This window comes from Cervus canadensis, chromosome 4 (genome assembly GCF_019320065.1).
Source record: "Cervus canadensis isolate Bull #8, Minnesota chromosome 4, ASM1932006v1, whole genome shotgun sequence".
In the NCBI taxonomy this organism is placed as follows: Eukaryota; Metazoa; Chordata; class Mammalia; order Artiodactyla; family Cervidae; genus Cervus; species Cervus canadensis.
In genome coordinates, this window is record NC_057389.1 from 40581938 (window position 1) to 40607360 (window position 25423).

The 25423-nt window shown below is 39.6% G+C and overlaps 1 protein-coding gene across 1 annotated transcript in view; it reads left to right on the forward strand.

Moving 5' to 3' along the window:
- LOC122439637 (hepatitis A virus cellular receptor 2-like) overlaps positions 1-14496 on the forward strand; it is a 126230-nt gene extending 111734 nt beyond the window's left edge. The window contains exons 6-7 of the mRNA XM_043464861.1: positions 11950-11986; positions 14064-14496. Coding sequence (XP_043320796.1) covers positions 11950-11986; positions 14064-14121 — 95 coding nt within the window. The 3' untranslated portion in view covers positions 14122-14496. The remainder of the gene's footprint in view (positions 1-11949; positions 11987-14063) is intronic.
- Positions 14497-25423: the final 10927 nt, after the last annotated feature.

The window sequence follows — 25423 nt, forward strand, 5'->3', positions numbered from 1 at the left end:
TGTAAATCCATGGCTGATTCATGTCAATGTATGGCAAAACCCACTAAAATATTGCAAAGTAATTAGCCTGCAACTAATAAAAATAAATGAAAAAAAAAGTATTTCTTTATAAACAATAAAAGAAAATAATTGGAGACTAATTACTTTACAATATTGTAGTGGTTTTGCCATACATTGACGTGAATCCACCACGGGTGTACATGTGTTCCCCATCCTGAACCCCCCCTCTCACCTTCCTCCCCATCCCATCCCTCTGGGTCATCCCAGTGCACCAGCCCCGAGCACCCTGTCTCATGCATCAAACCTGGACTGGCAATTCGTTTCACATGTGATAATATACATGTTTCAATGCCATTCTCCCAAATCATCCCACCCTCGCCCTCTCCCACAGAGTCCAAAAGACTGTTGTATACATCTGTGTCTCTTTTGCTATCTCACATATAGGGTTATTGTTACCATCTTTCTAAATTCCATATATATGCATTAGTAGACTGTACTGGTGCTGTTCTTCCTGGCTTACTTCACTCTGTATAATAGGCTTCAGTTTCATCCACCTGATTAGAACTGATTCAAAAGTATTCTTTTTAATGGCTGAGAAATATTCCATTGTGTATATGTACCACAGCTTTCTTAATTCATCTACTGATGGCCATCTAGGTTGCTTCCATGTCCTGGCTATTATAAACAGTGCTGCGATGAACATTGGGGTACACGTGTCTCTTTCAATTCTGGTTTCCTTGGTGTGTATGCCCAGGAGTGGGATTGCTGGGTCATATAGCAGTTCTATTTCCAGTTTTTTAAGGAATCTCCACACTGTTCTCCATAGTGGCTGTACTAGTTTGCCTTCCCACCAACAGCGTAAGAGGGTTCCCTTTTCTGCACACCCTCTCCAGCATTTATTTCTTGTAGACTTGTGGATAGCAGCCATTCTAACTGGCGAGAGATGGTGCCTCATAGTGGTTTTGATTTGCATTTCTCTGATAATGAGTGATGTTGAGCATCTTTTCATGTGTTTGTTAGCCATCTGTATGTCTTCTTTGGAGAAATGTCTGTTTAGTTCTTTGGCCCATGTTTTTGATTGGGTCGTTTATTTTTCTAGAATTGAGCTGCAGGAGTTGCTTGTATATAGTTGAGATTAATTCTTTGTCAGTTGCTTCATTTGCTATTATTTTCTCCCAATCTAAAGGCTGTTTTTTCACCTTGCTTATAGTTTCCTTTGTTGTGCAGAAGCTTTTAAGTTTAATTAGGTCCCATTTGTTTATTTTTGCCTTTATTTCCAGTACTCTTGGAGGTGAGTCATAGAGGATCCTGCTGTGATTTATGTCGGAGAGTGTTTTGCCTATGTTCTCCTCTAGGACTTTTATAGTTTCTGGTCTTACATTTAGATCTTTAATCCATTTTGAGTTTATTTTTGTGTATGGTGTTAGAAAGTGTTCTAATTTCATTCTCTTACAAGTGGTTGACCAGTTTCCCCAGCACCACTCGTTAAAGAGATTGTGTTTTCTCCATTGTATTCTTCCCTCCTTTGTCGAAGATAAGGTGTCCATAGGTGCGTAGGTTTATCTCTGGGCTTTCTATTTTGTTCCATTGATCTATATTTCTGTCTTGGTGCCAGAACCATACTGTCTTGATGACTGTAGCTTTGTAGTCTGAAGTCAGGCAGGTTGATTCCTCCAGTTCCATTCTTCTTTCTCAAAATTGCTTTGTCTATTTGAGATTTTTCGTATTTCCATTCAAATTGTGAAATTATTTGTTCTAGTTCTATGAAAAGTACCGCTGGTAGCTTGATAGGCATTGCCTTGAATCTATAGATTGCTTTGGGTACTATACTCATTTTCACCATATTGATTCTTCTGATCAATGAACACGGTGTATTTCTCCATCTATTTGATTCTTTCAGCAGCATTTAAGTTTTTTATATCTAGGTCTTCTGTTTCTTTAGGTAGATATATTCCTAAGTATTTTATTCTTTTCGTTGCAATGATGAATGGAATTGTTTCCTTAATTTCTCTGTTTTCTCATTGTTAGTGTATAGGAATGCAAGGGATTTCTGTGTGTTGATTTTATATCCTGCAACTTTACTATATTCATTAATTAGGTCTAGTAATTTTCTGGTGGCGTTTTTAGGGTTTTCTATGTAGAGGATCATGTCATCTGCAAACAGTGAGAGTTTTACTTCTTCTTTTCCAACCTGGATTCCTTTTATTTCTTTTTCTGCTCTGATTGCTGTGGCCAAAACTTCCAAAACTATGTTGAATAGTAGTGGTGAAAGTGGGCACCCTTGTCTTGTTCCTGACTTAAGGGGAAATACTTTCAATTTTTCACCATTGAGGATACTGTTTGCTGTGGCTCTGTCATATATAGCTTTTATTATGTTGAGGTATGTTCTTTCCATTCCTGCTTTTTGGAAGGTTTTTTTTTTTTTTTTTTTTTATCATAAATGGATGTTGAATTTTGTCAAATGCTTTCTCTGCATCTATTGAGATAATCGTATGGTTTTTATCTTTGAATTTGTTAATGTGTGTGTATTACATTGATTGATTTGTGGATATTGAAGAATCCTTGCATCCTTGGGATAAAGCCCACTTGGTCATGATGTATGATCCTTTTAATATGTTGTTGTATTCTGTTTGCTAGAATTTTGTTAAGGATTTTTGCATCTATGTTCATCAGTGATATTGGCCTGTCGTTTTCTTTTTTTGTGGCTTCTTTGTCTGGTTTTGGTATTAGGGTGATGGTGGCCTCATAGAATGAGTTTGGAAGTTTACCTTCCTCTGCAATTTTTTGGAAGAGTTTGAGCAGGATAGGTGTTAGCTCTTCTCTAAATTTTTGGTAGAATTCCGCTTTGAAACCGTCTGGTCCTGGGCTTTTGTTTGCTGGAAGATTTCTGATTACAGTGTCAATTTCCGTGCTTGTGATGGGTCTGTTGAGATTTTCTATTTCTTCCTGGTTCAGCTTTGGAAAGTTGTACTTTTCTAAGAATTTGTCCATTTCTTCCAAGTTGTCCATTTTATTGGCATATAGTTGCTGATAGTAGTCTTTTATGATCCTTTGTATTTCTGTGTTGTCTGTTGGGATCTCTCCATTTTCATTTCTAATTTTGTTGATTTGATTCTTCTCCCTTTGTTTCTTGATGAGTCTGGCTAACGGTTTGTCAATTTTATTTATCTTCTCAAAGAACGAGCTTTTGGCTTTGTTGATTTTTTGCTATGGTCTCTTTTGTTTCCTTTGCATTTATTTCTGCCCTAATTTTTAAGATTTCTTTCCTTCTACTAATCCTGGGGTTCTTCATTATTCCTTTTCTAGTTGTTTTAGGTGTAGAGTTAGGTTATTTATTTGACTTTTTTCTTGTTTCTTGAGGTAAGCCTGTATTGTATGAACCTTCCCCTTAGCCCTGCTTTCACAGTGTCCCATAGGTTTTGGGTTGCTGTGTTTTCATTTTCATTCATTTCTATGCATATTTTGATTTCTTTTTTGATTTCTTCTGTGATTTGTTCGTTATTCAACAGCGTGTTGTTCAGCCTCCATGTATTGGAGCTTTTAATAGTTTTTCTCCTATTATTGATATCTAACCTTGCTGCATTGTGATCAGAAAAGATGCTTGGAATGATTTCAGTGTTTTTTTTTTTTTTTTTTAATTCACCAAGGCTATATTTATGGCCCAGAATGTAATCTATCCTGGAGAAGGTTCCATGTGCACTTGAGAAAAAGGTGAAATTCATTGTTTGGGGGTGAAATGTTCTATAGATATCAGTTAGGTCTAACTGGTTTATTGTATCATTTAAAGTTTGTGTCTCCTTGTTAATTTTCTGTCTAGTGATCTATCCATACGTGTGAGTGGGGTATTAAAGTCTCCCACTATTATTGTGTTACTGTTACTTTTCCCTTTCATACTTGTTAGCATTTGTCTTACATATTGTGGTGTTCTTATGTTGGGTGCATATATATTTATGATTGTTACATCTTCTTCTTGGAATGATCCTTTGATCAAAGTAGTGTCCTTCTTTGTCTCTTTTCATAGCCTTTGTTTTAAAGTCTATTTTATCTGATATGAGTATTGCTACTCCTGCTTTCTTTTGGTCTCTGTTTGCATGGAATATCTTTTTCCAGCCCTTCACTTTCAGTCTGTAAGTGTCACTTGTTTCAAGGTGGGTCTCTTGTAGACAACATATATAGGGGTCTTGTTTTTGTATCTATTCAGTAGTCTTTGATTTTGGTTGGGGCATTCAACCCACTTACATTTAAGGTAATTATTGATAAGTATGATCCCGTTGCCATTTACTTTGTTGTTTTGGGTTCAAGTTTATAGAACCTTTCTGTGTTTCCTGTCTAGAGAAGATCCTTTAGCATTTGTTGGAGAGCTGGTTTGGTGGTGCTGAATTCTCTCAGCTTCTGCTTGTCTCTAAAGCTTTTGTTTTTTCCTTCATATTTCAGTGAGATCCTTGCTGGGTACAGTAATCTGGGCTGTATTTTTTTCTCATCACTTTAAGTATGTCTTGCCATTCCCTTCTGGCCTGAGGAGTCTCTATTGAAAGATCAGCTGTTATCCTTATGGGAATCCCCCTGTGTGTTATTTGTTCTTTTTCCCTTGCTGCTTTTAATATTTGTTTTTTGTGTTTGATCTTTGTTAATTTGATTAATATGTGTCTTGGTGTGTTTCGCCCTGGGTTTATCCTGTTTGGGACTCTCTGGGTTCCTTGGACTTGGGTGACTATTTCCTTCCCCATTTTAGGGAAGTGTTCAACTATTCTCTCCTCAAGTATTTTCTCATGGTCTTTCTGTTTGTCTTCTTTTTCTGGGACTCCTATGATTCGAATATTGGGGCGTTTATCATTGTCCCAGAGGTCTCTGAGGTTGTCCTCATGTCTTTTAATTCTTTTTTCTTTTTTCCTCTCTGTTTCACTTATTTCTAACATTCTATCTTCTACCTCACTTATTCTATCTTCTGCCTCCGTTATTCTACTGTTGGCTCCCTCCAGAGGGTTTTTGATCTCATTTATTGCATTATTCGTTATATATTGACTCTTTTTTTATTTCTTCCAGGTCCTTGTTAAACATTTCTTGCATCTTCTGATCCTTGTCTCCAGGCTGTTTATCTGTAACTCCATTTTGCTTTCAATATTTTGGATCATTTTCACTGTCATTATTTTGAATTCTTTATCAGGTAGCTTCCCTATCTCTTCCTCTTTTGTTTGGTTTTGTGGGCATTTATCCTGTTCCTTTACCTGCTAGGTATTTCTCTGCCTTTCTGTCTTGTTTATATTGCTGTGTTTGGGGTGGCGTTTCCTTATTCTGGCAGTTTGTGGTTCCTCTTTATTGTGGAGGTTCCTCTCTGTGGGTGGGATTGGATGGGTGGCCTGTCAAGGTTTCCTGGTTAGGGAAGCTTGTGTCAGTGTTCTGGTTGATGGAGCTGGATTTCTTCTCTTTTGAATGCAATGAAATGTCCAGAAGTGAGTTTTGAGATGTCAGTGGGTTTGGTGTGACTTTGGGCAGCCTGTATATTGAAGCTCAGGGCTATGTTCCTGTGTTGCTGGAGAATTTGTGTGGTATGTCTTGCTTTGGAACTTGTTGGCCCTTGGGTGGTGCTTGGTTTCAGTGTAGGTATGGAGGCTTTTGATGAGCTCGTTGATTAATGTTCCCTGGAGTCAGGAGTTCTCTGTTGTTCTCAGGATTTGGACTTAAGCCTCCTGCCTCTGGTTTTCAGTCTTATTCTTACAGTAGCATCCAGACTTCTCCATCTATACAGCACCAATGATAAAACATCTAGGTTAATGATGAAAAGTTTCCCCCAGTGTGGGACACCTGGAGAGGTACACAGAGTTACATGGAGAAGAGAAGAAGGGAGGAGGGAGATAGAGGTGACCAGGAGGAGAAGAGGGGTTATCACAAGGGGAGAGCACAAGCTAGCCAGTCTGGATCCTCAGAGATGTTCACGGAGTTACACAGAGAAGAGAAGAGGGAGGAAGGAGACAGGTGGCCAGGAGGGTGAAAGGGGGAATCAAAAGGAGAGACAGATCCAGCCAGTAATCAGTTCCCTAAGCGTTCTCCACACCCCGGAAGACACAAAGAGATTCACATAGTTGGGTAGAGAAGAGAAGGGGGAAGGAGGAGATAGAGCTGACCTGGTGGAGAAAAAGGAGAGTCAAAAGGGGGAGAGAGCAATCAGGCCAGTAATCTCGCTCCCAAGTAAATATGGGTACTAAAGATTGGGTTCTTAAAGGTACAAAATTGATAACAATTACCAAAATGCAAAGATTAAAAATCTAGAGGTTACAGTCTCAAAAATACAATATTAAAAAAACAAAACAGTCACAAAATTTATAAAAAATATATATATACATATGAACTTTGCTTTAAAAATTGAGTCTTTTTTTTTTTTGCAAGGTAATAATAGGTTATAAAATGAAAATTAAAGGGGTAAAGGAGGACTTGAAAATTAGAAAAAAATTTAAGAAAATTTAAAAAATGATAATAGTAAAACATATATCTAGGACTTTCTCTGGAGCTGTTGCAGACAGTGTGGGGTCAGTTCATTTTCAGATAGTTCCTTGATCCAGCTTATACTCCTCAAGATCTATAGGCCCCTTCCTATGGAGTCGGTGGTAACTACAGGGTTTTAATCTATTGCACCTGTCACTTCCAAAGTGGTTACCTCTGTTTATTTTAGCTTCTTCTGTTTGCTGGTCTCTTCCTTGTCTAATTTCTGCCCTGACACAAGGTGGTGGTGGTGGTCACATTTTTAGGCTCACTTGTTCATTCGTGCTATGGTGAGGGAGGAAAACTGCAAACAAGTATCGCTGGCCTGTGTGGGGAGTGCTCGCAGTGTCCCGCCACACTGGGTTTGCCCCTGCTCATGGTGTGTGTGCTTTCCCAGTCTACACTACTCAGCCTCTAGGTTGCTCTGCCGGGAACTGTCTGTGGCAGGCCCTGGGTTGCATGCACTTCCCAGGTCTAAGCCGCTCAGGTTCAGGTTCTGGGGTACTCCACAAAGGCACAGACTTGGTTGGGCCTGCGTTTTCTGCCCTTCCCAGGTCCGAGCAGCCCAGGTGGCCAGGTATTTGGAGAGCACAGTTGCCCACCCCCCATTTAAGGCTACGTCTTAACGGCTCCCCTGTCCCAACCCCTCGGTTTTCTGGGTGTACAAGGGGCGCGCCTTCTCAGGTGTGCTGTGTGTCTCTTCTGGGGAGCTGATCTCTGGTTGTGACCCTTCCAGTGGATGTCAACCATCCAGAATCCCAAGAAGTCTTGGTTAGCAATGAAGCCTGCTTGCAGTTTGGTAGAGGATGCCTTTCTGGGGGTCGCGATTGCCCCCTTCCGGCTCTGGCTGCCCCCGCCTGCCTGTCTCCGGTGGGGATGGGCCAGCCCATAGTTGGCTATTTCTGCTCAGTCCTTTGTTCTGTGAGGGGGCCTGGTGATGTCTCAGGTTAGGGCTTTTCGCAGGATAGCTATCCCACAGTCTGGGAAGCTATCTCAAGTTCAGTTCAGTTCAGTTCAGTCGCTCAGTCCTGTCCGACTCTTTGCGACCTCATGAATCGCAGCACGCCAGGCCTCCCTGTCCATCACAAACTCCCGGAGTTTACTCAAACACATGTCGATTGAGTCGGTGATGCCATCCAGCCATCTCATCCTCTGTCGTCCCTTTCTCCTCCTGCCCCCAATCCCTCCCAGCATCAGGGTCTTTTCAATGAGTCATCTCTGCATGAGGTGGCCAAAGTACTGGAGTTTCAGCTTCAGCATCAGTCCTTTCAATGAGCACCCAGGACTGATCAGCTTTAGGATGGACTGGCTGGATCTCCTTGCAGTCCAAGGGACTCTCAAGAGTCTTCTCCAACACCACAGTTTAAAAGCATCAATTTTTCAGTGCTCAGATTTCTTCACAGTCCAACTCTCACATCCATACATGACTGCTGGAAAAACCATAGCCTTGACTAGACGGATTTTTTTTGGCAAAGTAATGTCTCTGCTTTTTAATATGCTATCTAGGTTGGTCATAACTTTCCTTCCAAATTAGTTCCCTCAGATTGCCACCGGGGCATGTAGGCCTGGTCCTTACCCGAAGCAATGCAGCCTGCGCCTCCTTGTCCAGCCCCTGCTAGCCAGTGGCCAATGCGAGCATCAGGGGTGCTTCTCTGCTGGGAGTTGCCGTTAGGCATGTAATCTCCTTTTGAAGAAAATGGGCTGCCTTTCTGGGTGCCTGATGTCCTCTGCCAGCATTCAGAAGTTTTGTGGAATTTGCTCAGCCTTCAGATGTTCTTCTGATGAATTTGTGGGAGAGAAAGTGGTCTCCCCATCCTATTCCTCTGCCATCTTACAACTGCCCCCAAAATGTTTTTTTACTGGCTCTGATTCTTATCTCTAATGGTTTAATTCTCAAATGTAAGTTATTTGATGGTTCTTCTCTTTCCCTATGATAAGGAACTGTTAATATAGGAACCAACCCAAAACTAGATATTATAATTATTAGCTTATATCGATTAGAATGAATACTCTTTAGTCCTTTCAAACCACAGGATTAATAATAGCTCATTATTAGTAATAGCTCACTGATTAAAAATCAGTGCTTACCATGTAACAAGCATGTTTTTATATTTATCATCATCACCCTCTTATAAGGTAGGTAGTACTGTTATCCCCATTTTTTACAGCAGAGGAGAGTAACACTTACAGATGGTAAACTTTCAAGGTTTTCTCAAGGTTTCAGAATCAGCAGGTGGCAAAGCTATAATTCAGATTCAGGCAGATTGATTCTAGTACCTGTTTTCTTATTTTGTAAAGAACATAAATCTTTTAAATTCATGAATCAATAATCACTTCCTTCTATGCATTTTCTATCTTATTTATTTCTTATGTGTGGTTCTTTAAAGAGGGGTAGTAGGTTCCTTTACACTGGGTCATGGTCAAGGTTGCAGCATTTGTTATTTTCCTCCATTGTGGCACTCAGCAAACGTTTTACTTCTCAGTTACTTATGTTTATTTTTAAAAAATAATTACAATTTGTATGAGATAAACTGTATATTTAAAATGTGTCACTTAATGAACTTTTGTAGATGATTTCACTCAGGAAACCATCACCACAATCAATGACCAAACACTTCCATCACTCCGAAAGCCTCACGGACTTTAATAATTGTGATATATTCTCTTCTCTTTGGGGCAGAGGCCAAGGCCTTATACCTCTATTATTTTAGTAGCCTTTCTTACTCATCTGTAAATATCAACTGTGTGTAGGATTACAAATGATTCCGAAACTTCCCAGGACTGAAGAGGGGGTCCTAATATGTGGGTTTTCAGTGCTAAAACTGGGACAGTCCAGGGAAAACAGGGATGAGCTGCTCATCCTGTGTGGCTTAAAGCTTCCAGATGCTTTATGTGCATTAAATCCTCATAATTACCATGTTGAAAAAGGTACTAATATTATTCTCATTTACCAGTTGGAGAGCCATTGTGTTGTAAGGTTAAGTAACTTTTAGTGCAAGGTGACAGTAAATTGATTAAGGATTTGAAACCAAGGCTATCCTGCTTACCTTTTTTGTTATTCTGCTGTTAATGGTAAATGAATTGTTCAGAAGAATAAGCTACTCACTCCCACTTACCTGAGTTTATAGAGAGGTAGCAGTGGAGTTTGGGAATTGACCACATGAATATGGAGTCTACAGGTTGATAAGGAGCATTGATAACACCCACTTTTTTCAGTTCTGCCAAGGGCTGTTTATTGGGAACCGTTATGGTTTGTGTAAAAGGGTTTGGAAAGAGGTTGATGAGGAGTAGGAGAAGTCATGTTTTGTACACACATTCGTTTACTGCCAAAACTCAAAACATGACTACTTAGAAGAATAGATGGGAAAGTTGTGTACAATTTGCAGTCTTTTCCCTAGAAGCTGCTAGAGAAAATCACACAACCGGGGTGACATGTTTTTAATCATGACATCAAAGCCATAAATTGGCACTAAGAAATGTGCAGCAATCTTGTATCTTCTTATTGCAGTGTCTGAGATGAGCATCACATATTTCACTGTTGCTCAAACCTCCCTCCCTTCTCACTGCACTGATGAAGTGTTAAAAGCCTGTTTCAACTACTTTGCCATAGCCATCACTTCCTTCTCCCTTTGATCACTTTCTCCAGAATCATCTCTCTCTCCATTCCTATTTATGCTTTTTTTTATTAGTGTAAAAATAAGATCTAGTTCACACATTCCTCTCCAGCTACTCCCATTTCTCTCCTCTCCTTCACAGGCATATTTCTCAGATGAGTTATTCCTACATTTCATTCCTCTGTACTCTTCAAACACCCCGACCCCCATTTAGCTTCTACACCTGAATTGCCATGGAAGTAGTTTTAGTTCAAGCTCAGTGATCTCCATTTTGATAAACCCAGTAGATACCTCTGCCTTCAATGCAGTACATCCAGCTTTCAGTAATATTCAACTCAGTTGACCCCCACTCATTCCAAAGAAGTCTTCCTTCTCTTGACTTCTGAAAGACCACTCTCATTTTGGCCACTCCTTTTCAGTCATTTTTATTATTTTCTCTTCTTCAGCATGATCTTTAGGTGTTGAGATTCCCCAGAGCTGGTGTTTTTCCTCTCTCCATACCCTCTGGTTGATGATAACCTATATTTCCATAGACTTAAATGTCATCCTTAGTTTCTGTCTTCAGCACTCAAGGGTGTTGGTACTGATTGTCCAGCTGTTCAGGTGTCATCTCCACTTATTTGTCTCCCACCTTAATGTGTCCAAAAAGGGGCTCTAGAGTCTATATTCCATCTTTTTAAAACCCTACCCCCCCTCGCTGGGTCTTCATCATAGTGTTTCACTACCATCCAGCTGGTTGCCTCAGCTAGAAGCCATCCTTGAATTCTCTCCTTCTTCACTCCTAACACACAATCCCAACTACATACAATCCAACTTCAATTCTTGCACTTTTCCCAAAACACATCTAAAATCCATTCATGATTCTGTGCCTCTCTGTCACTACCTTACTCTGAGGCAGTTCATGACTTACCTGCTCTTTTTTTCATACGTCCTTTTAGTTCATTCTCCACATAGCAACCAAAGTGATTTTCTTGAAACCCAGTTATATCACATTTCTGGACTTCAGTTATTTCTTATGTCTTAGGATAAAACCCACGCTCCTGATTATGACTTCTAGGGTCCTGTAGTATCTCGCCCAGCCTCCATTTCAGACCTCATCTTGTGCCACTCTTTTATTCCAGTCATGCTTTCAGTTTCAGCCACTTATCACCATCTTTACCAGGGCTTTACTCAGTCCAGATGCTCACCCTGGTTCTTCATTTGGCTGACTCATTCTCTTCTTTCAGAACTGAGCTTAAAGGTCATCTTAGTGGTATGTATCTGTTCATTCCATACTCCTAATTTATCTCTCCTCCCCTTTTCCCTTTGGCAACCATAAGTTTGTCTTCTGTGTCTGTGAGCCTGTTTCTGTTTTGTAAATAAAACTATTTGCAGTGTTTTTAGTTTTCACATATAAATGATACCATATCTGCCTTTCTCTGTCTTATTTCACTCAGTATGATAATCTCTAGGTTAATCCATTTTGCTGCAGTACTTTTCTTTCTGTCACATCACAGTTTGACATTATTTTATTTTTTCTATTTACATTTTTTTTTCTTAAATTCCTCCCTACTGGAAGACAAGCTTAATGATATCAGGGCTCATAATTCATTTTCTGTGTCCCTGGTGCTTAGCATACTACCAGATATGTAGTAGGCAGTCCCTATATTTGTTAAATATGAAAACACATCTTTATTACTTTCTATCATGGTTTAAGTAATAAACCAAGACACATATCAGTGGTTTGATGTAATTCAATCTTAACTGGTAGACCAGATTTCCCTAAACAATCTTTGCCTCCAGTTAGCCCATTTTGTTTTTTATCTCATTTATTTTACTAAAGCTTTTTAAATTGACTATTCTTTGCCTTCCTACTTAAGGTATTCTGATAGAAAAGTGAAGATACAAAATTCCAGGTAAGAATAATGTGTAGGGAAGGAGAAGGTGGGAATCTTGGATGACCCTTCAGCTGATTGAGCACCTACAACACCCAGGTTCTAGGTAGCCATTGTTTCCAGAAGTGAACAAGAAGCTCAGAATCTACTCTCAGAGCTTTTTATAACCCAGCCTGGTTCTTCTTAACTCTGATTGCCTATTAGAATCACCTAGGGCACTTAAACATATTTGTCTACCCCAGAGCAAATGAATCAGAATCTTTGGGGAATAAGGTCTGATCATAGTGAAAAAGTGAAAGAGTTAGTTGCTCCATTTTGTCTGACTCTATGTGGCCCCATGAACTGTAGCCCACCAGGTTCCTCTGTCCTTGGAATTCTCTGGGAATGAATACTGGAGTGGGTGGCCATTCCCTTCTCCAGGGGATCTTCCCGACTCAGGGATCAAACTCGGGTCTCTTGCATTGCAGGCGGATTCTTTACTACCTGAGCCACCAGGGGACACTTATTGTTCTAAAGACTTTCTAGGTAATTGTAATGTACAAACAGAGTTGGAAACTGCTTGTCTATAATATTGCATAATTAGTCTCCATTCCTAATTACAGTATACTACACACACACAAAGCTTATATAACTTTTACTGGGTTTCTGTGACATTTGGTACATGGGCAGAATGAAATATATTTTAAGAAAAAAATGATTCTGTCCACTGAATACTGTCTGAACCACTAGTAATTTTAGACTAAGTCCAGGTGGTGCTCGTGGTGAAGAACCTGCCTGTCAGTGCAGGAGACATAAGAGATGCAGGTTCACTCCACGGGTCGGGAAGATCCCCTGGAAGAGGGCATGGCAACCCACTCTTGCCTGGAGAATCCCATGGACAGAGGAGCCTGGAAGGCTACAGTCACTAGGATCATAAAGATTTGGACACGGCTGAAGTGACTTAGTATTCACACACACTAGATGGTATAGTTAGGAGGACAAAATAGTCTGTAGTAAAAAAGTCAAATAAGACCAAAGAGAACATTTAATCATCATGTCTTTAGATGATCTCTAACCAGTATTTATAAGAGCTGAAACCTGAAATGTTGTAATATCACTTGGTAATATTTACATTTACATGTACTACCAGTTCATTCTTTATGAAATTATTGGGTTAGTGTTGTATTTCTACCTATAAATGTAAACTCCATAGAAAATTAGGAACTTATCCGCCACATTAACAACTGTGTTTCCTAGTGAATACCTGGTTCTTAGTACACACTTCATAAATATTTGAGGATTGAATGGATAAATGTTCCTTACAGCAGCCCTGTGAGAGAAAATTACTTCTTCCCATTGCATAGATGAGGACCCTAACACCTAAGTTTACTGATATTCAGCCTCCAGGAGCTTTCTATGTTTTGTTCACTGTTGTATCTCTTGATGCATGGGCTCAGTGTGTAGCACACTAAATAGTTCTTGAATGAATAGATGGAAAAGGTAAATCTGACAGCCTAGATCATATGGATGGTAAGGCAAAGGTAATGGCAACCCACTCCAGTACTCTTGCCTGGGAAATCCCATGGACAGAGGAGCCTGGTGGGCTATAGATCCAAGTCTCGCTGGATCTATACACATTCCTTTCACTTTTTGGAATTGTTTAAACCCACATAATAATTAAAATAACAGAGCAATTTGAGCATGTTCTTTGATATTTTGTTACATTTACTTTGTTTCTCTCTTTACATATACAATTTTGTTATTTTTCTGAACCATTTGTACAGGTGTTTCAGACATCTTGACACTTCACATAAACACTTTAGTCTGTACTTCCTCAGAATAAGTATATTCTCTTAGATAACACAATTCCACTTTTATACCTAAGAAATTTCAGATTAATTTGAATTTGTACAGATTATTCCCCAGACTATTTCATTGTTATTTTATGTTTTCCCTTCCTAGTCAGGACCTGATCAAGGATCGTATACTGCCTTGGTTGCTAACTCTTCAGCAAAGCCCGTTTTCTCAATTCTATTACATGTTGTCCAGAAAACGCTTAACTCAACTACAATACTTTATTTCCACAGCTTCATCACTTTGGCCAACTTTTCTCCTTCAGGGTTGGCAAATACAGCAGCAGAGGGGATGCACCCAGAGGAAAACATCTATATCATTGAGGAAAACGTATATGAAGTGGAGGATCCATACGAGTATTACTGCTCCGTCAAGAGTGGGCAGCAATCCTAACAGCCTCTGGGCCGCTGTCACCTTTCAACGCCACCAGACTCAGCCACTTCATTTTGGGGCTTGGTGTTGTCTTCTTTGAAAACATGAGATGGCTCAGCTGACTGATTTTAGAAATTCTGTCCTTGGCCACCGAGCAGTGTTTTTCCATATTTTAAAGATAACTAGCTCACTCGAGGATTGAGCTGGGACCTGTGTGGTAATACACAGGCACTACATTGCCTCTGTGTTCCATCCCCCCAACTCAGAGACTGCTAACTGGGACATTAGCGCTCAAGGGGGCTTTTACAGAGAGTAAGAATTCTTAATATGGGAATTCTGGAATTCTAGATATTCAATTACATTTTTGTCCATGAAACTCCTGAAAATACAGGGGAAATTACGTGCTGAGATATATGTGTGTCTTTTTCCATACAGGAAGTCTAAAGGGGTCACTGATTCTCAAAGAGCTCTGTGATCCACAGAACAGGTTAGGAAACTACTGGAGTAGGACTAGATTGTCTTGATTCCCTAAAAGCCTCACGTTTTATACATCTTGAATGTTGACTCTGCAACAGTAAGTGCCAAAGCACAGTTCTCCTTGGTTTCAGTTAAGAAGATGGCCCAGCAAGGCCTGTGGTGTGGCAGATGCTCCTGGAGAAAAGGGAAGTACGATCAGTGTGTGTTGACCAGTTTTGCCTGGGGAAAGGGAAAGGGATCTTTCCTCAAAGGGAAAGATCTCTGACTGACTTCTCCATTCATGGAGAAACATGGAGCAGTGTTTTCCATAAAAGAAGAAGCAGTGACTGGGACAGAAATTCTGTTCCCTGGTGGAAAGTAGGTAAAGGTCTCTAGCCATCTTTATTTGTCAGAGTCAGATCCCTTTGCGCTTCGACAATGGTCCTTAAGCTTCAGTGCCAAGATAGTAGAGAGTAGGTCCATCTTGCCTGTTTTTTTCCTCCCCAGTTATGGCACAACTCTTTGTTGTGCCATATGGCACAACATAATAGAGATTTACTTAATATCTTTGGAGTAAGAAAATTAAATAAGCAGAAAGGTAATTTTCTGGAAAAACTTTTCCATTGGAGAGTTCAGATAGAGCTCTTGTTCACTTGTTGGGGAACTCAAAAATACTCTTAAGCCCCTGTTTCTGGTCTTGTCCAGCTCTTAGTTTCTCAGCATCTTCTTCCAGCTCAGGCCCTGGAAGTCTGTTCCTCTCCTGTCTTTCTCCTTTCTGCTGGATGAATCAACAGTAGAGACCTGCCTGAAAATGGCCGTCTCCAGGTGATGATTAAACTGCTACTGTGTTGCATGCAAGAGATGTTGGTCACCAAGGATGCAGGCAGCCTGTTTGTTACAGTGTCCAGGCTGCATCTATACAGGATTGGGAAGCATTGGTTTTCTACTGGAGATTTGAAAGGGAGATAATTTTGCAGAGTTTCAATCAGTGGCTTTTAAACAAGCTGAAAAATTAATCTTAAGTGTTTTTAATTTATGAAATTCTAGATGGAAGAGGTTTCAGAACACATTTAAACCAGGTCAATGATTGCCCCACAAAAGGGATTCTTTCTTTTTTTTCCCAAAAGGGATTCTTATCCTAAGAAAATCTTTAAACAAGGATATATATATATAAGAACAACTATTGCAACAGTATTTGTGAGAGACTTTTTCCATGATTTGGGGGATAGCTGGTTATTGTGATATTGTTAATACACTGGAACTGTTAAAAAAAAAAAAAATAGGTGGTTTCATCATTGAGTTGTTTTGCTAGTTCAACAGATACTAAGTGCTTACCTTGTGCCAGGTTCTCTGGTGCTGGGATCACAGAGACCAAATAGACACATCCCTGACCCCATGAAACTTGTGACTGATCTGATAGGAAGGAGGATTTCATTCATTCATTCAGTGAACATGTTTTGGCACCTACTTTGTGCCAGACAGTGTTTTTGTTCCTATAAATATAGCAGTGAAGGAAACAGACAAAATCCCTAGTTTCACAGAGCTTATGTTACTTGTTAAAGGAGAAATCAATATTGCTAATAAAAAGAAAAAGGTTCTAGAATAGTATAGTTAGTTCTATTTTTTTCTTTTACTGTAAAATATTCCAGAAGTAATACCAAAGTTAATATGGTTATTCCACAGGGGCAAATAGTCAAGAGTTTCACTTTTTCCTTTTATGTGCTTCTATAACTGATTGAATCATTTTCTCCATTTTTTTGTAAGTAAAACATTGATTAAGTATGATCGCAGTGTTTCCCTGTCCACCCTCCTCCTCATAGAAAGAAATGAAGACTTTGGATAAATTTAGGGTCACAGTCAGCAGTAGTGTGTAGCATCACTCTAGATGTGTCAAGAGTGGTTCCAGCAGGGATTGGGACCCTGGTTTTCAGGGTAGGATAAACTCTGTATCAGTCATTTGTAATGAGGAAGATGGCAGAAAGATAACAAGCTATCATGGAACCCCCAAAGGGTCTGGGTGATGACAAGTGGTAACTTAATTAAAAACACTTCTTAGAAGTGACTTAGAAAATTTTCTCCCAGATGTCTGCAATAGACACCCACAGGGCCTGAAGAGGTTCCCTGATCTTTTCAGACTGAAAATGTAAGATCTTGCCATATTTTATCTGCCTATCACTTTTAGTGTTAGAATTCCCAAGGCAGAAATTCCAAGTGGTTTGACTTGTCATTCATTTATTTGGGAACATCCCCTGATGCTTATTTCCATTTAAATTTAATTTTCAATTAAGTTTGAATTTTTTTTAACTGCATACAAATTAATTTTGTCTCTAGATTTCTACTGAGAAAGTCTTTCCAGAGGTAAGTAGAGATGCCCTAGATCTGTAATTTTAAATATTTTCATCATTCTTTTCTGGAACTCAGCTGGAAAGAGGGGAAAATGAGAGAGGCAGCTGGAACACTTGGTCAGAGAATTCTCAAGTTTAAGGAGAGCTCAGATTTTAACCAGTTTTCAGTAGAAAAGCTGTGCAGTGGAGAATGAGTCAGAAATGTGACTTTCAAGATTCTAGATCCTCTACATCTTTTTTTCAGTTGTATTGCCTGTAATTATAAAGGTCACTCATTTACATAGTAGCAGTTTTCTTTCGTAAATTCTTAGTCAAGCTCCTTCTGCTTATGGTGTGACTCTTTTTCCAGAGAAAGTAGTGATGTTTAAAAAAATTATTTAAGCTATGCAGGTGTGGTTGTGGTGGTAGAATGTCTGTTTAAACACCCACATTATTTTTAATATAATTGGTTTGTCAGTGGGTCACCTTTGGAAAATATTTTGTTAGAGCTTTATAGTCTATACTTAACCACATGCCTCATGACAATCTGACATGTTGATCTTTGTAATTTCTACATTTCATGACTTTTAAACTACATGTAAAATAAAAGTATTTTTACACTGCAATTCTGTGTTTAAATTTATCTTCGTTTGGCCAGTTCTGAAATAACCATATATCTATATATCTATATCAAATCTGTTTTTAATTTTTTACCCAGTTTTACCTGCCATTCCTACTCATTTGGATGCTGAGTTTAGTTCTTGTTCTGGAAACCTTTAGGTAAAAAGTAACACCTGTATAAATATAGATGAAGGTTGTTATACTAATAATATTGATTTTTGATTGATTTTTTAAATCTCCAAGTTCATGATGACATCTTAGCAAAAATCTCCTGACCTTGGTGTTGCTTTAGTCCGAGGGCTGAAGTAAGGAGCCGATGAGGCAGCAAGGAGAAAGTGAAGGAGCTTTGCAAACTTCTAGCTGCCCAGGCCTCAGTGAAGTCCTTGGAGAGGTGGCACCGTTCCTGTTCTCTGAGCAAGCCTCCTACTCCAGCAACAATTCCTGGTACCTAAGCAGCAGCCAGACAGCTTCTAATCACCAAGGGAGAAATGAGTTTTCTGAATTGTCGGAATTTCAGGTGGGAGCTAAGGAACATGATATTTTGTAATCTTAGCTGCCTTGTTTGAAGCAAATGTGTTTACAAGGAACTGTGGGTAGGCGAGTTACTTTACAGCAAGTACTTTGAGACTCCAGGTAAGAATCTCTAAGCAGAAGATACATCTTGTTAGAGTGCTTGTTTTCCTCACTGTTGTTTTTTTTAAGTTTTTATTTTGAACTAATATGAGATTTGCAGAAAAATTACATTGATAGTACAGAGTTCCTGTATTCAGCATTTTTTTTTTTTTTGCTGTTGTTAACAGCTACAACCGTGGTACCATTTATCAAAACTAAGAAATTAAGACTGACACATAATATTAACTAAACTATATATTTTGTTTGGATTCCTTCTCTGATTTTTAAAATTTTAAATTAAGTGCTTTCTGAAAAATAATTAAAGGTGCAAATCCCTATTCCCTGTCCTCTCCATCAAAATTTTTCCCCAGTACCACTCCCCAGGAACAGTTCTAGGTCAGCACTGTCCAGTAGAAATGCAGAGTTTTTGTTTTCTTTCTTGTTGTTGTTCTGTTTTTTTTTTTTCCCTTCATTTTAAGTCTTTACAGTTCAGTGAGTATTTTCCACTTAGAGGACATCTCCATTCTGACTAGTCACTTTTTAAGTGCTCAATAGGCACATGTGGCTAGTGGCTCTAGATTTTGGAAAGTTCTGGGCTATTCTCTTAATTTCTCTCTCTCTCTTTCATTCATACACACACACGGTAACCTAATTTTTTCCACAACTTACAGAAGCTCATCATTCCCTGTGAGAATGGGACAACAGCCTTTACTTAGACAGCTATGTGGTATTAAGTAGGACAAAGGTGCTTAATCTATTAAATCACTTCCCCACACATAGATGTTTAGTTTTTTTTCCCCCCATTTCAGATATACAAAAACCTATGTACATTTGTATACTTCCAATATTTATGATTCTGGACATGGAATTGTTGTGTCAAAGGATGTGATTGTATTTGAAGAATCATGATAATAGAACAATAGTATATTTTTAAAGAAATATACCATTCAGTATATGACTTAATGTATGTTTTTTCTGAAGGCAGTCATTTTTGAAAGCAATTTATTTCAATAGTATTCCTTTCACTCGAAATAATTCATTTTTGATTTTTGACGTTTGAAGTTTTGAAATTTTAAAATGTCGACATTGTTTAGCAACATAGCTAGTTAACAAATAGAGGGTTCTGTTGTCAGTGTGGTAAGTCCCAATGTTCACTACAAATGTAGTGCCTTGACAAAACTTTTGACAAAGCTCAGCATACATTTTGAATAACTTCTACTAGCACAGGAGTTCAACTGGTGTGCAAGTCTTGCAGTAGGCTTGGTTTGGAAGAGTACTGAGTCCTGCAGAAAATTCCCTTAACCTTATCTGATGAAAGCCCAGTGCTATCATGTTTTTTTGTTTTTTGACCCACCCATCTTCCCTACAATGGATGCAGAGGAAATGACTTGTAATCATGTGATAATGCAGCAAGGCACATAGCTAAAAGTGAAAGTTTTCATCCCCAAACAAATCACTGATGTCAGTGTTTTTAAGTAGAAAAGATTGCTTGGATTTTGGGGAGGAAGAAAAAGGACCCATCATCTCATAATTTGGGGAGATGTTCTGTTTTACACTAGGCAGTGCCCTCTAGCTGTGTGAGCAGGAGCTCACTTAGTTCACATTCCATTTTCTGACATCCTCTCACTCACAACTTCAAAACCTGGAACATCAATGGACATGGTATTAATATGTGAGAGAGGTATATAAATTGTATTGGGGCACAGTGTAACTCGATTCCTTTATTTTAAATTGAAGTACAGTTGATTTACAGTATTATGTTAGTTTCAGGTTTATAGCAAAGTGATTCACATATGTGTCTGTGTGGATGTATTTCAGATTCTTTTCCATCATAGTTTATTGCAAGACAGTGAATATATTTCCCTATAGTGTGAAATGTAAGTCACTCAGTCATGTCTGACTCTTTGCAGCTCCATGGACTGTGGCTTGCCAGGCTCTTCTGTCCATGGGAAGAATACTGGGAGTGGGTAGCCATTCTCTTCTCCAGGGAATCTTCCCAACCCAGGGATCTAACCTGGCTCTCTTGCTTGCAGGCGAATTCTTTATCATCTGACTCACCAGTTTCCTATGCTATACAGTAAAACTTTGTTGCTTGTTTATTTCATGTATAGTAGTGTGTATCTGTTAACTGTATATTCCTACTGTAACTCCACCTTGCCCTTTGGTAACCATAAGCTTGTTTCCTATGATGACTTCATTCATACTGAAAGTGGTGGCTTGTTTTCCTAAACTTTGAAGGGTGGAGATTGTGGGTTTGCTTTATCTACTTAAAATGTTCCATTGGTTAGTATGGGATGCTTGATGAATATTTGGTGAGATAAATGGGAATTCCCTGGCAGTTCATTGGTTAGGACTCTGAACTTTGCTTGCAGAAGCTGTGGCTTTATAGCCCTGGTTGGAGAATTAAGATCCCACAAGCTGAGTGGTGCAAACAACAACAACAAAAAACATTGGTGAAACAATGTTTGTTGAGGAAGAGGAACAGTGGAGTAGGGGTAGGTGAACCTGGCTTTCACTTCTGCATTGGTCCCTAGCGACTTCTGTGAGCGCTTTCCTCTATTTCTCTCTGGTCCTCAGTTTATTCACATACAAATCAGGAGGTTTGGCCCCATGTAGTTAAAGTCCCTTCTTGTATAAACAGTCTCAAAGTTCATATGACCTCTCAGGCCTAAAGTCTGACCCTAAATCAAGACCTGGACTGAATCTTTTAAAAACAACCTAGCTCGAAAAGAATAAAATTCCTAGAATAAAACTGCCTAAGGAAACAAATGAAACAAGTCAGAGAAAGACAAATACTGTATTACTGAAATAACTTACATGCGGAATCTAAAAGATAAACAAACTAGTCAATATAACTGAAGAGGAAACAGACTCACAAATATAGAGAAGAAACTAGTGATTACCAGTGGGAGAGGGAATGGGGGAGAGGAAACAATGGTAGGGGGTTAAAAGGTATTAACCACTAGGTATGAAATAAGCTACAAGGATATATTGTACAACACATCTTGTACAACAGCCAATACTTTGTAATAGCTGTAAATGGAGCATAACCTTTAAAAATTGTGAATCACTACATTATACACCTCTAGCTTATATAATATTGTACATCCACTCTACCTCAATTAAAAAATAAAAGCAGCCTAGCAGAGAGTAAATTTTATTCCAGATCACTAAAATCTCCCGTTAATCTATTTAGTGACTGGATCAAATCCAGCAAAAAGATTGGCAGACTAGAGTTTAACTTCTAAAAATACTTCCCAACATTCTCTGGAAAGGTGTGGGAAAGAGATAAGGACTAACTAGAATTTCATCTTTATCCATAAAGAGAAAAGAGACAGAATCAGTGACAGACCACCAGAGAAGCTGGAAATCTACCTCCTAACTCACCTGTAAGTACAATCCTCTGGAAAGTACTGTACTTCTCTTCAGCTCAGCAAAGGGGTGTATTGACTGAGTCACACAGCTTTTGTTTGTTTTTTTGGTCCCCCTGCATGGCTTGTGGGATTTCCCAATCACAGATCGAATCCAAGTACATCGATGGATGTACTTACATCCACCTGTAAGTACAATCCTGTCTTATGCTGAAGAGAAAACTGGAACTTTGCTGCTTGAACTTTCTCAGTAAAATATGGAATCTTAATACAATGATGAATGAACCAATAGAAATTGGGTAGTTCATATAAAATGGATTTGTATCTCTTGAGAGAGGAATCCTCATTTAAATAGAATCATGGACTTACACATTGGAATTGTTCAAGCTTTTCCTGGGCAACATCAGTGAGGGAAAGAGAGAGGAAAAGAAACCTGAGCAGAAATGTGTGGTACCTTTGGAGGAAGGAATACTCATTGAGGCTCACTTGAAAGCTGTGTGGGAAATTCCATGAGGGTTCAGTGGCAGGACTCAGAGCTTCCACTGCAGGGGGTGTGGATTGGCTCTGTGATTGGGAAACTAAAATCCCACAAGGCAGGCAAGGGGAACAAACAAACAGAAGCTGTGTGAGTTAGAGTCAATACATCCCTTTGCTGAGTCTCTCCTTATCTGTTAGATGGGTGTTATATAGTATAAAGGAAATGAGAAGGAGTATGTGTATCTCTGTGAACAATTTTGTTCATCAATCTGTGGTTTGTAAAGCCAAATATTTCTAAAATGTAAAGGGGGAGCCTGATATTTTCTTCTGGCTTTTTGCAGGTCCCATTGATGGGATTATTTAAATACTGGAGAAGATTTAAAAAATAGCTATCCTCTGATGTGAGTTCTTCCTCATAGTTGGCAATTGTAGATAGCTGGAGAGCATTGGCCTCCTGGGCTGGTCTTGCTTTCATGACCCCTTGGCTTCTAGTGGCACCTCAGCACTTCCAAATGGTCATGTTTGAGTCCCTTGTCCATTTGCTCTTGAAGATGTGCTATCTCCAGTCATGTCTAAGTAGAATCCCCTAGTTGGACAGTGAATTCTGTCCCTCTGTTGCTCCATGCATTTTTTCCTTGCCCATGTCAATTCTTCCACTCATTCATCTCCAGATCATACAAACATGCTGTTATTTTTATCATCTTTCTCTTAACCCTACTTCCAAACTCCCCCTTCCTTTTATTTTTTGTCACAAAATTCCTTGAAAGAGTTCCCTGGCTTCAATTTTTAGTTCTCTTTTGATTTTCCTTTTCCTTGTAAATGCTTTTCTTGAGATGTGACATAGATTGTGAAAGTGGACAGTCATTCAACTATTCTTTACTGAAACTGCTTTTATGAAGGTCATTAATGATCTCCAGCTTGCTCTGTCCTATAGGCAAATCTCATTTCTTTCCTTTGTGGCATTTGATTCATGATCATTGCCTCTTTGTTAATGCATTTGTTTCACTTGGCTGCAGTAGGATCCCATTTACTTTTTACATTTCCTCCTGCTTCATTGGCTTGTTTCTATGTGTGTGATGGTGCCTCTTCCACCTCCACCTTTTGCACAAGGCCCCAGGCCCTAGTCCCTAAGCCAAGGACACTCCCTGAGCATCAACTCTGGTTCATGGCTTTAAAATCCCATATCTATGCTGATGTCTCTCAAATAAATATTTTCAGCCCAGATCGTCTCTCCTGAACAGTTTTCACTTGGGTGTCTGAGAAATCTCAAACACAACATGTCTGAAGTCCACAATATTTCCTCCCAAACTGTTACACACAGCTACCCCGATCTCATTTGGTGGTACCTCCAGTCTTTCCAGTTGCTCAGGCCACATCGCTTGGAGTCATCTTTAGGCTGTTACTCCACACTCTGCAGGAAGCCCTGCTGGTCCTGTGTTGAAACAACCAGGGCCTGAGCTGCTCTCCCTCCTCTCTTCTGTTAAAAACATATAATCATATATCTTGGTTTTATGGAAGGGTTGATTTTTAGCAAGTAGTTCAGGGCACAGCATGTGTGAGGGCCCAGCAACAGGAGGGAGCTTGTGTTCAAGTAGGTCGAGGAAGCTCTAAGACTTGGGCCTCCTCCAACCACGGCCTTCTTCAGACTGAAGCACCCCCAGACAGAAATATTGCAGTAGGTTCCAGACAGGTCCTCATGCTTCTCACCATAGTGGCCGCTGCATTCCTTCTCAAAGGTGAATCTGATCCTCTCATTCTCTGTGCCTGCACTGGGGCTTCATTTCCTGTGGAGTAAGCAGTTGGAAATTCATGTCTGCTGCCTGAGCCTTAACCCTCAACTGGGATGTATATTTAAGGGGTCACAAAGTTGATTCTAGAGTAGCAACTGTTGAATAGCTCAAATTGAAAAATCCATTGTGCTGTTTGGGAGCCTTGAGGACATAGTGGGTGCTCCCAGGGGAGAGAGCTTGTCAGAAAACTCTGGCCTATGGAATTGTACACTTACTGCACATCACAGAGCCTTGGTTCTATGTCCCTGTCTTGGCTCTTACTCATCATTTCTTCCACTTAAAACACCCTATGGCTATTTCCCATTCTCCAGTTGTGAAGCTCTTATGGCACATTTTGAAGAGACTTCCCCCCATCCCAAACCCCAGCCCCTGCCAATGAACAGTCTCTCTCTGTGCCATTGTACTTTCATACTTTATTCAGTCAATACCTGTCAAATCCCTAACAAGTTTTCAGGGATAGAGAATGAAAGGGGGGAGGCCTACATTGAAGGGGTTTATTTATAGTCTATGTCGAGTGCCATCCAACATAGCAACCATGTTTGTCTATTTAAACTTAAATATAAATCACGTTAAATGGAAGAAATAATTAATTCTTTGATTGTAGTGGCCACAGTACAAGTGCTTGCACAACACCCATAGAGCTTCAGCATCATAGGAAGTTCTATTGGATATTACTGTAGAAGAGGGAGGAGAGATCGATTTCTCTCTTTCTCTCTGTCTCTCTCTCTCACACACAAATGCATCATAGGAAACAAGGTAAATAAATGCAGAGAACTGAATAAAAGGCATTGACTGGTTGGCTACTTTAGATAGAAGGGCCAAGGGACTGTCTGAGAAGGTGAGATTTAAGCAGGGATCCTAATGAATAGGAGCAATTTGAAAATGATGGGGTGAAAGAATTGGGATCTAGGGAGAAGCATCAGTCGGGAAAAGGTCCTAAAGTAGGGAAACACTTGAAGGAACTCCAGTTGTTGGAGTCCTATGGGCAAGGAGAGAGTGGTAAAAGAAATCTGAGACATTGGCGGGGGCTAGGGCTTTGTAAATCTGAGTAAGGAGTTAGATTTTTTTTTTTTCCCTGAAAGAACCATAGGAGGGTTGTAAGTCAGGTAGTGATGTAGTCCAATTATAAGTTTATCATTTTTATCATTCTGCCCAATTTTATTAGTTGCTTCCTTATCCCTGTCTCTGCCTGATTGCACAATTCTGGATATTTTTCTTCCTTGAGGCAATGAATCATGCCATGTTACTGTCAATATATTATTAATAAGAGTGTTAGAATTGAATTAAATTAGAACATTTTTATCACTGATATACTGGGCTTTGGCCATGTCTCCCAGATAAATAAGGCATGGCCTACTTTTGTATGAGGCCTTTCAGATTTTCTCCCCTAGCCTTTGGTGCTGATTGAAGTGGGGTCAAGAGTGTCTCCTCCAAGAGTATAGAGGCACTGAAAAAGAGGAAAGCGTCTATCCAGAAATACGCTACTCCTTGGCAGAACGCCGCTCGTCGCCTCCTTGAATTCCCCTGCGTAGCCCATAAAGCTGCGCTGTGCTTAGTTGCTCGGTTGTGTCCAACTTTTTGCGACCCCTTGGAGGACTATTA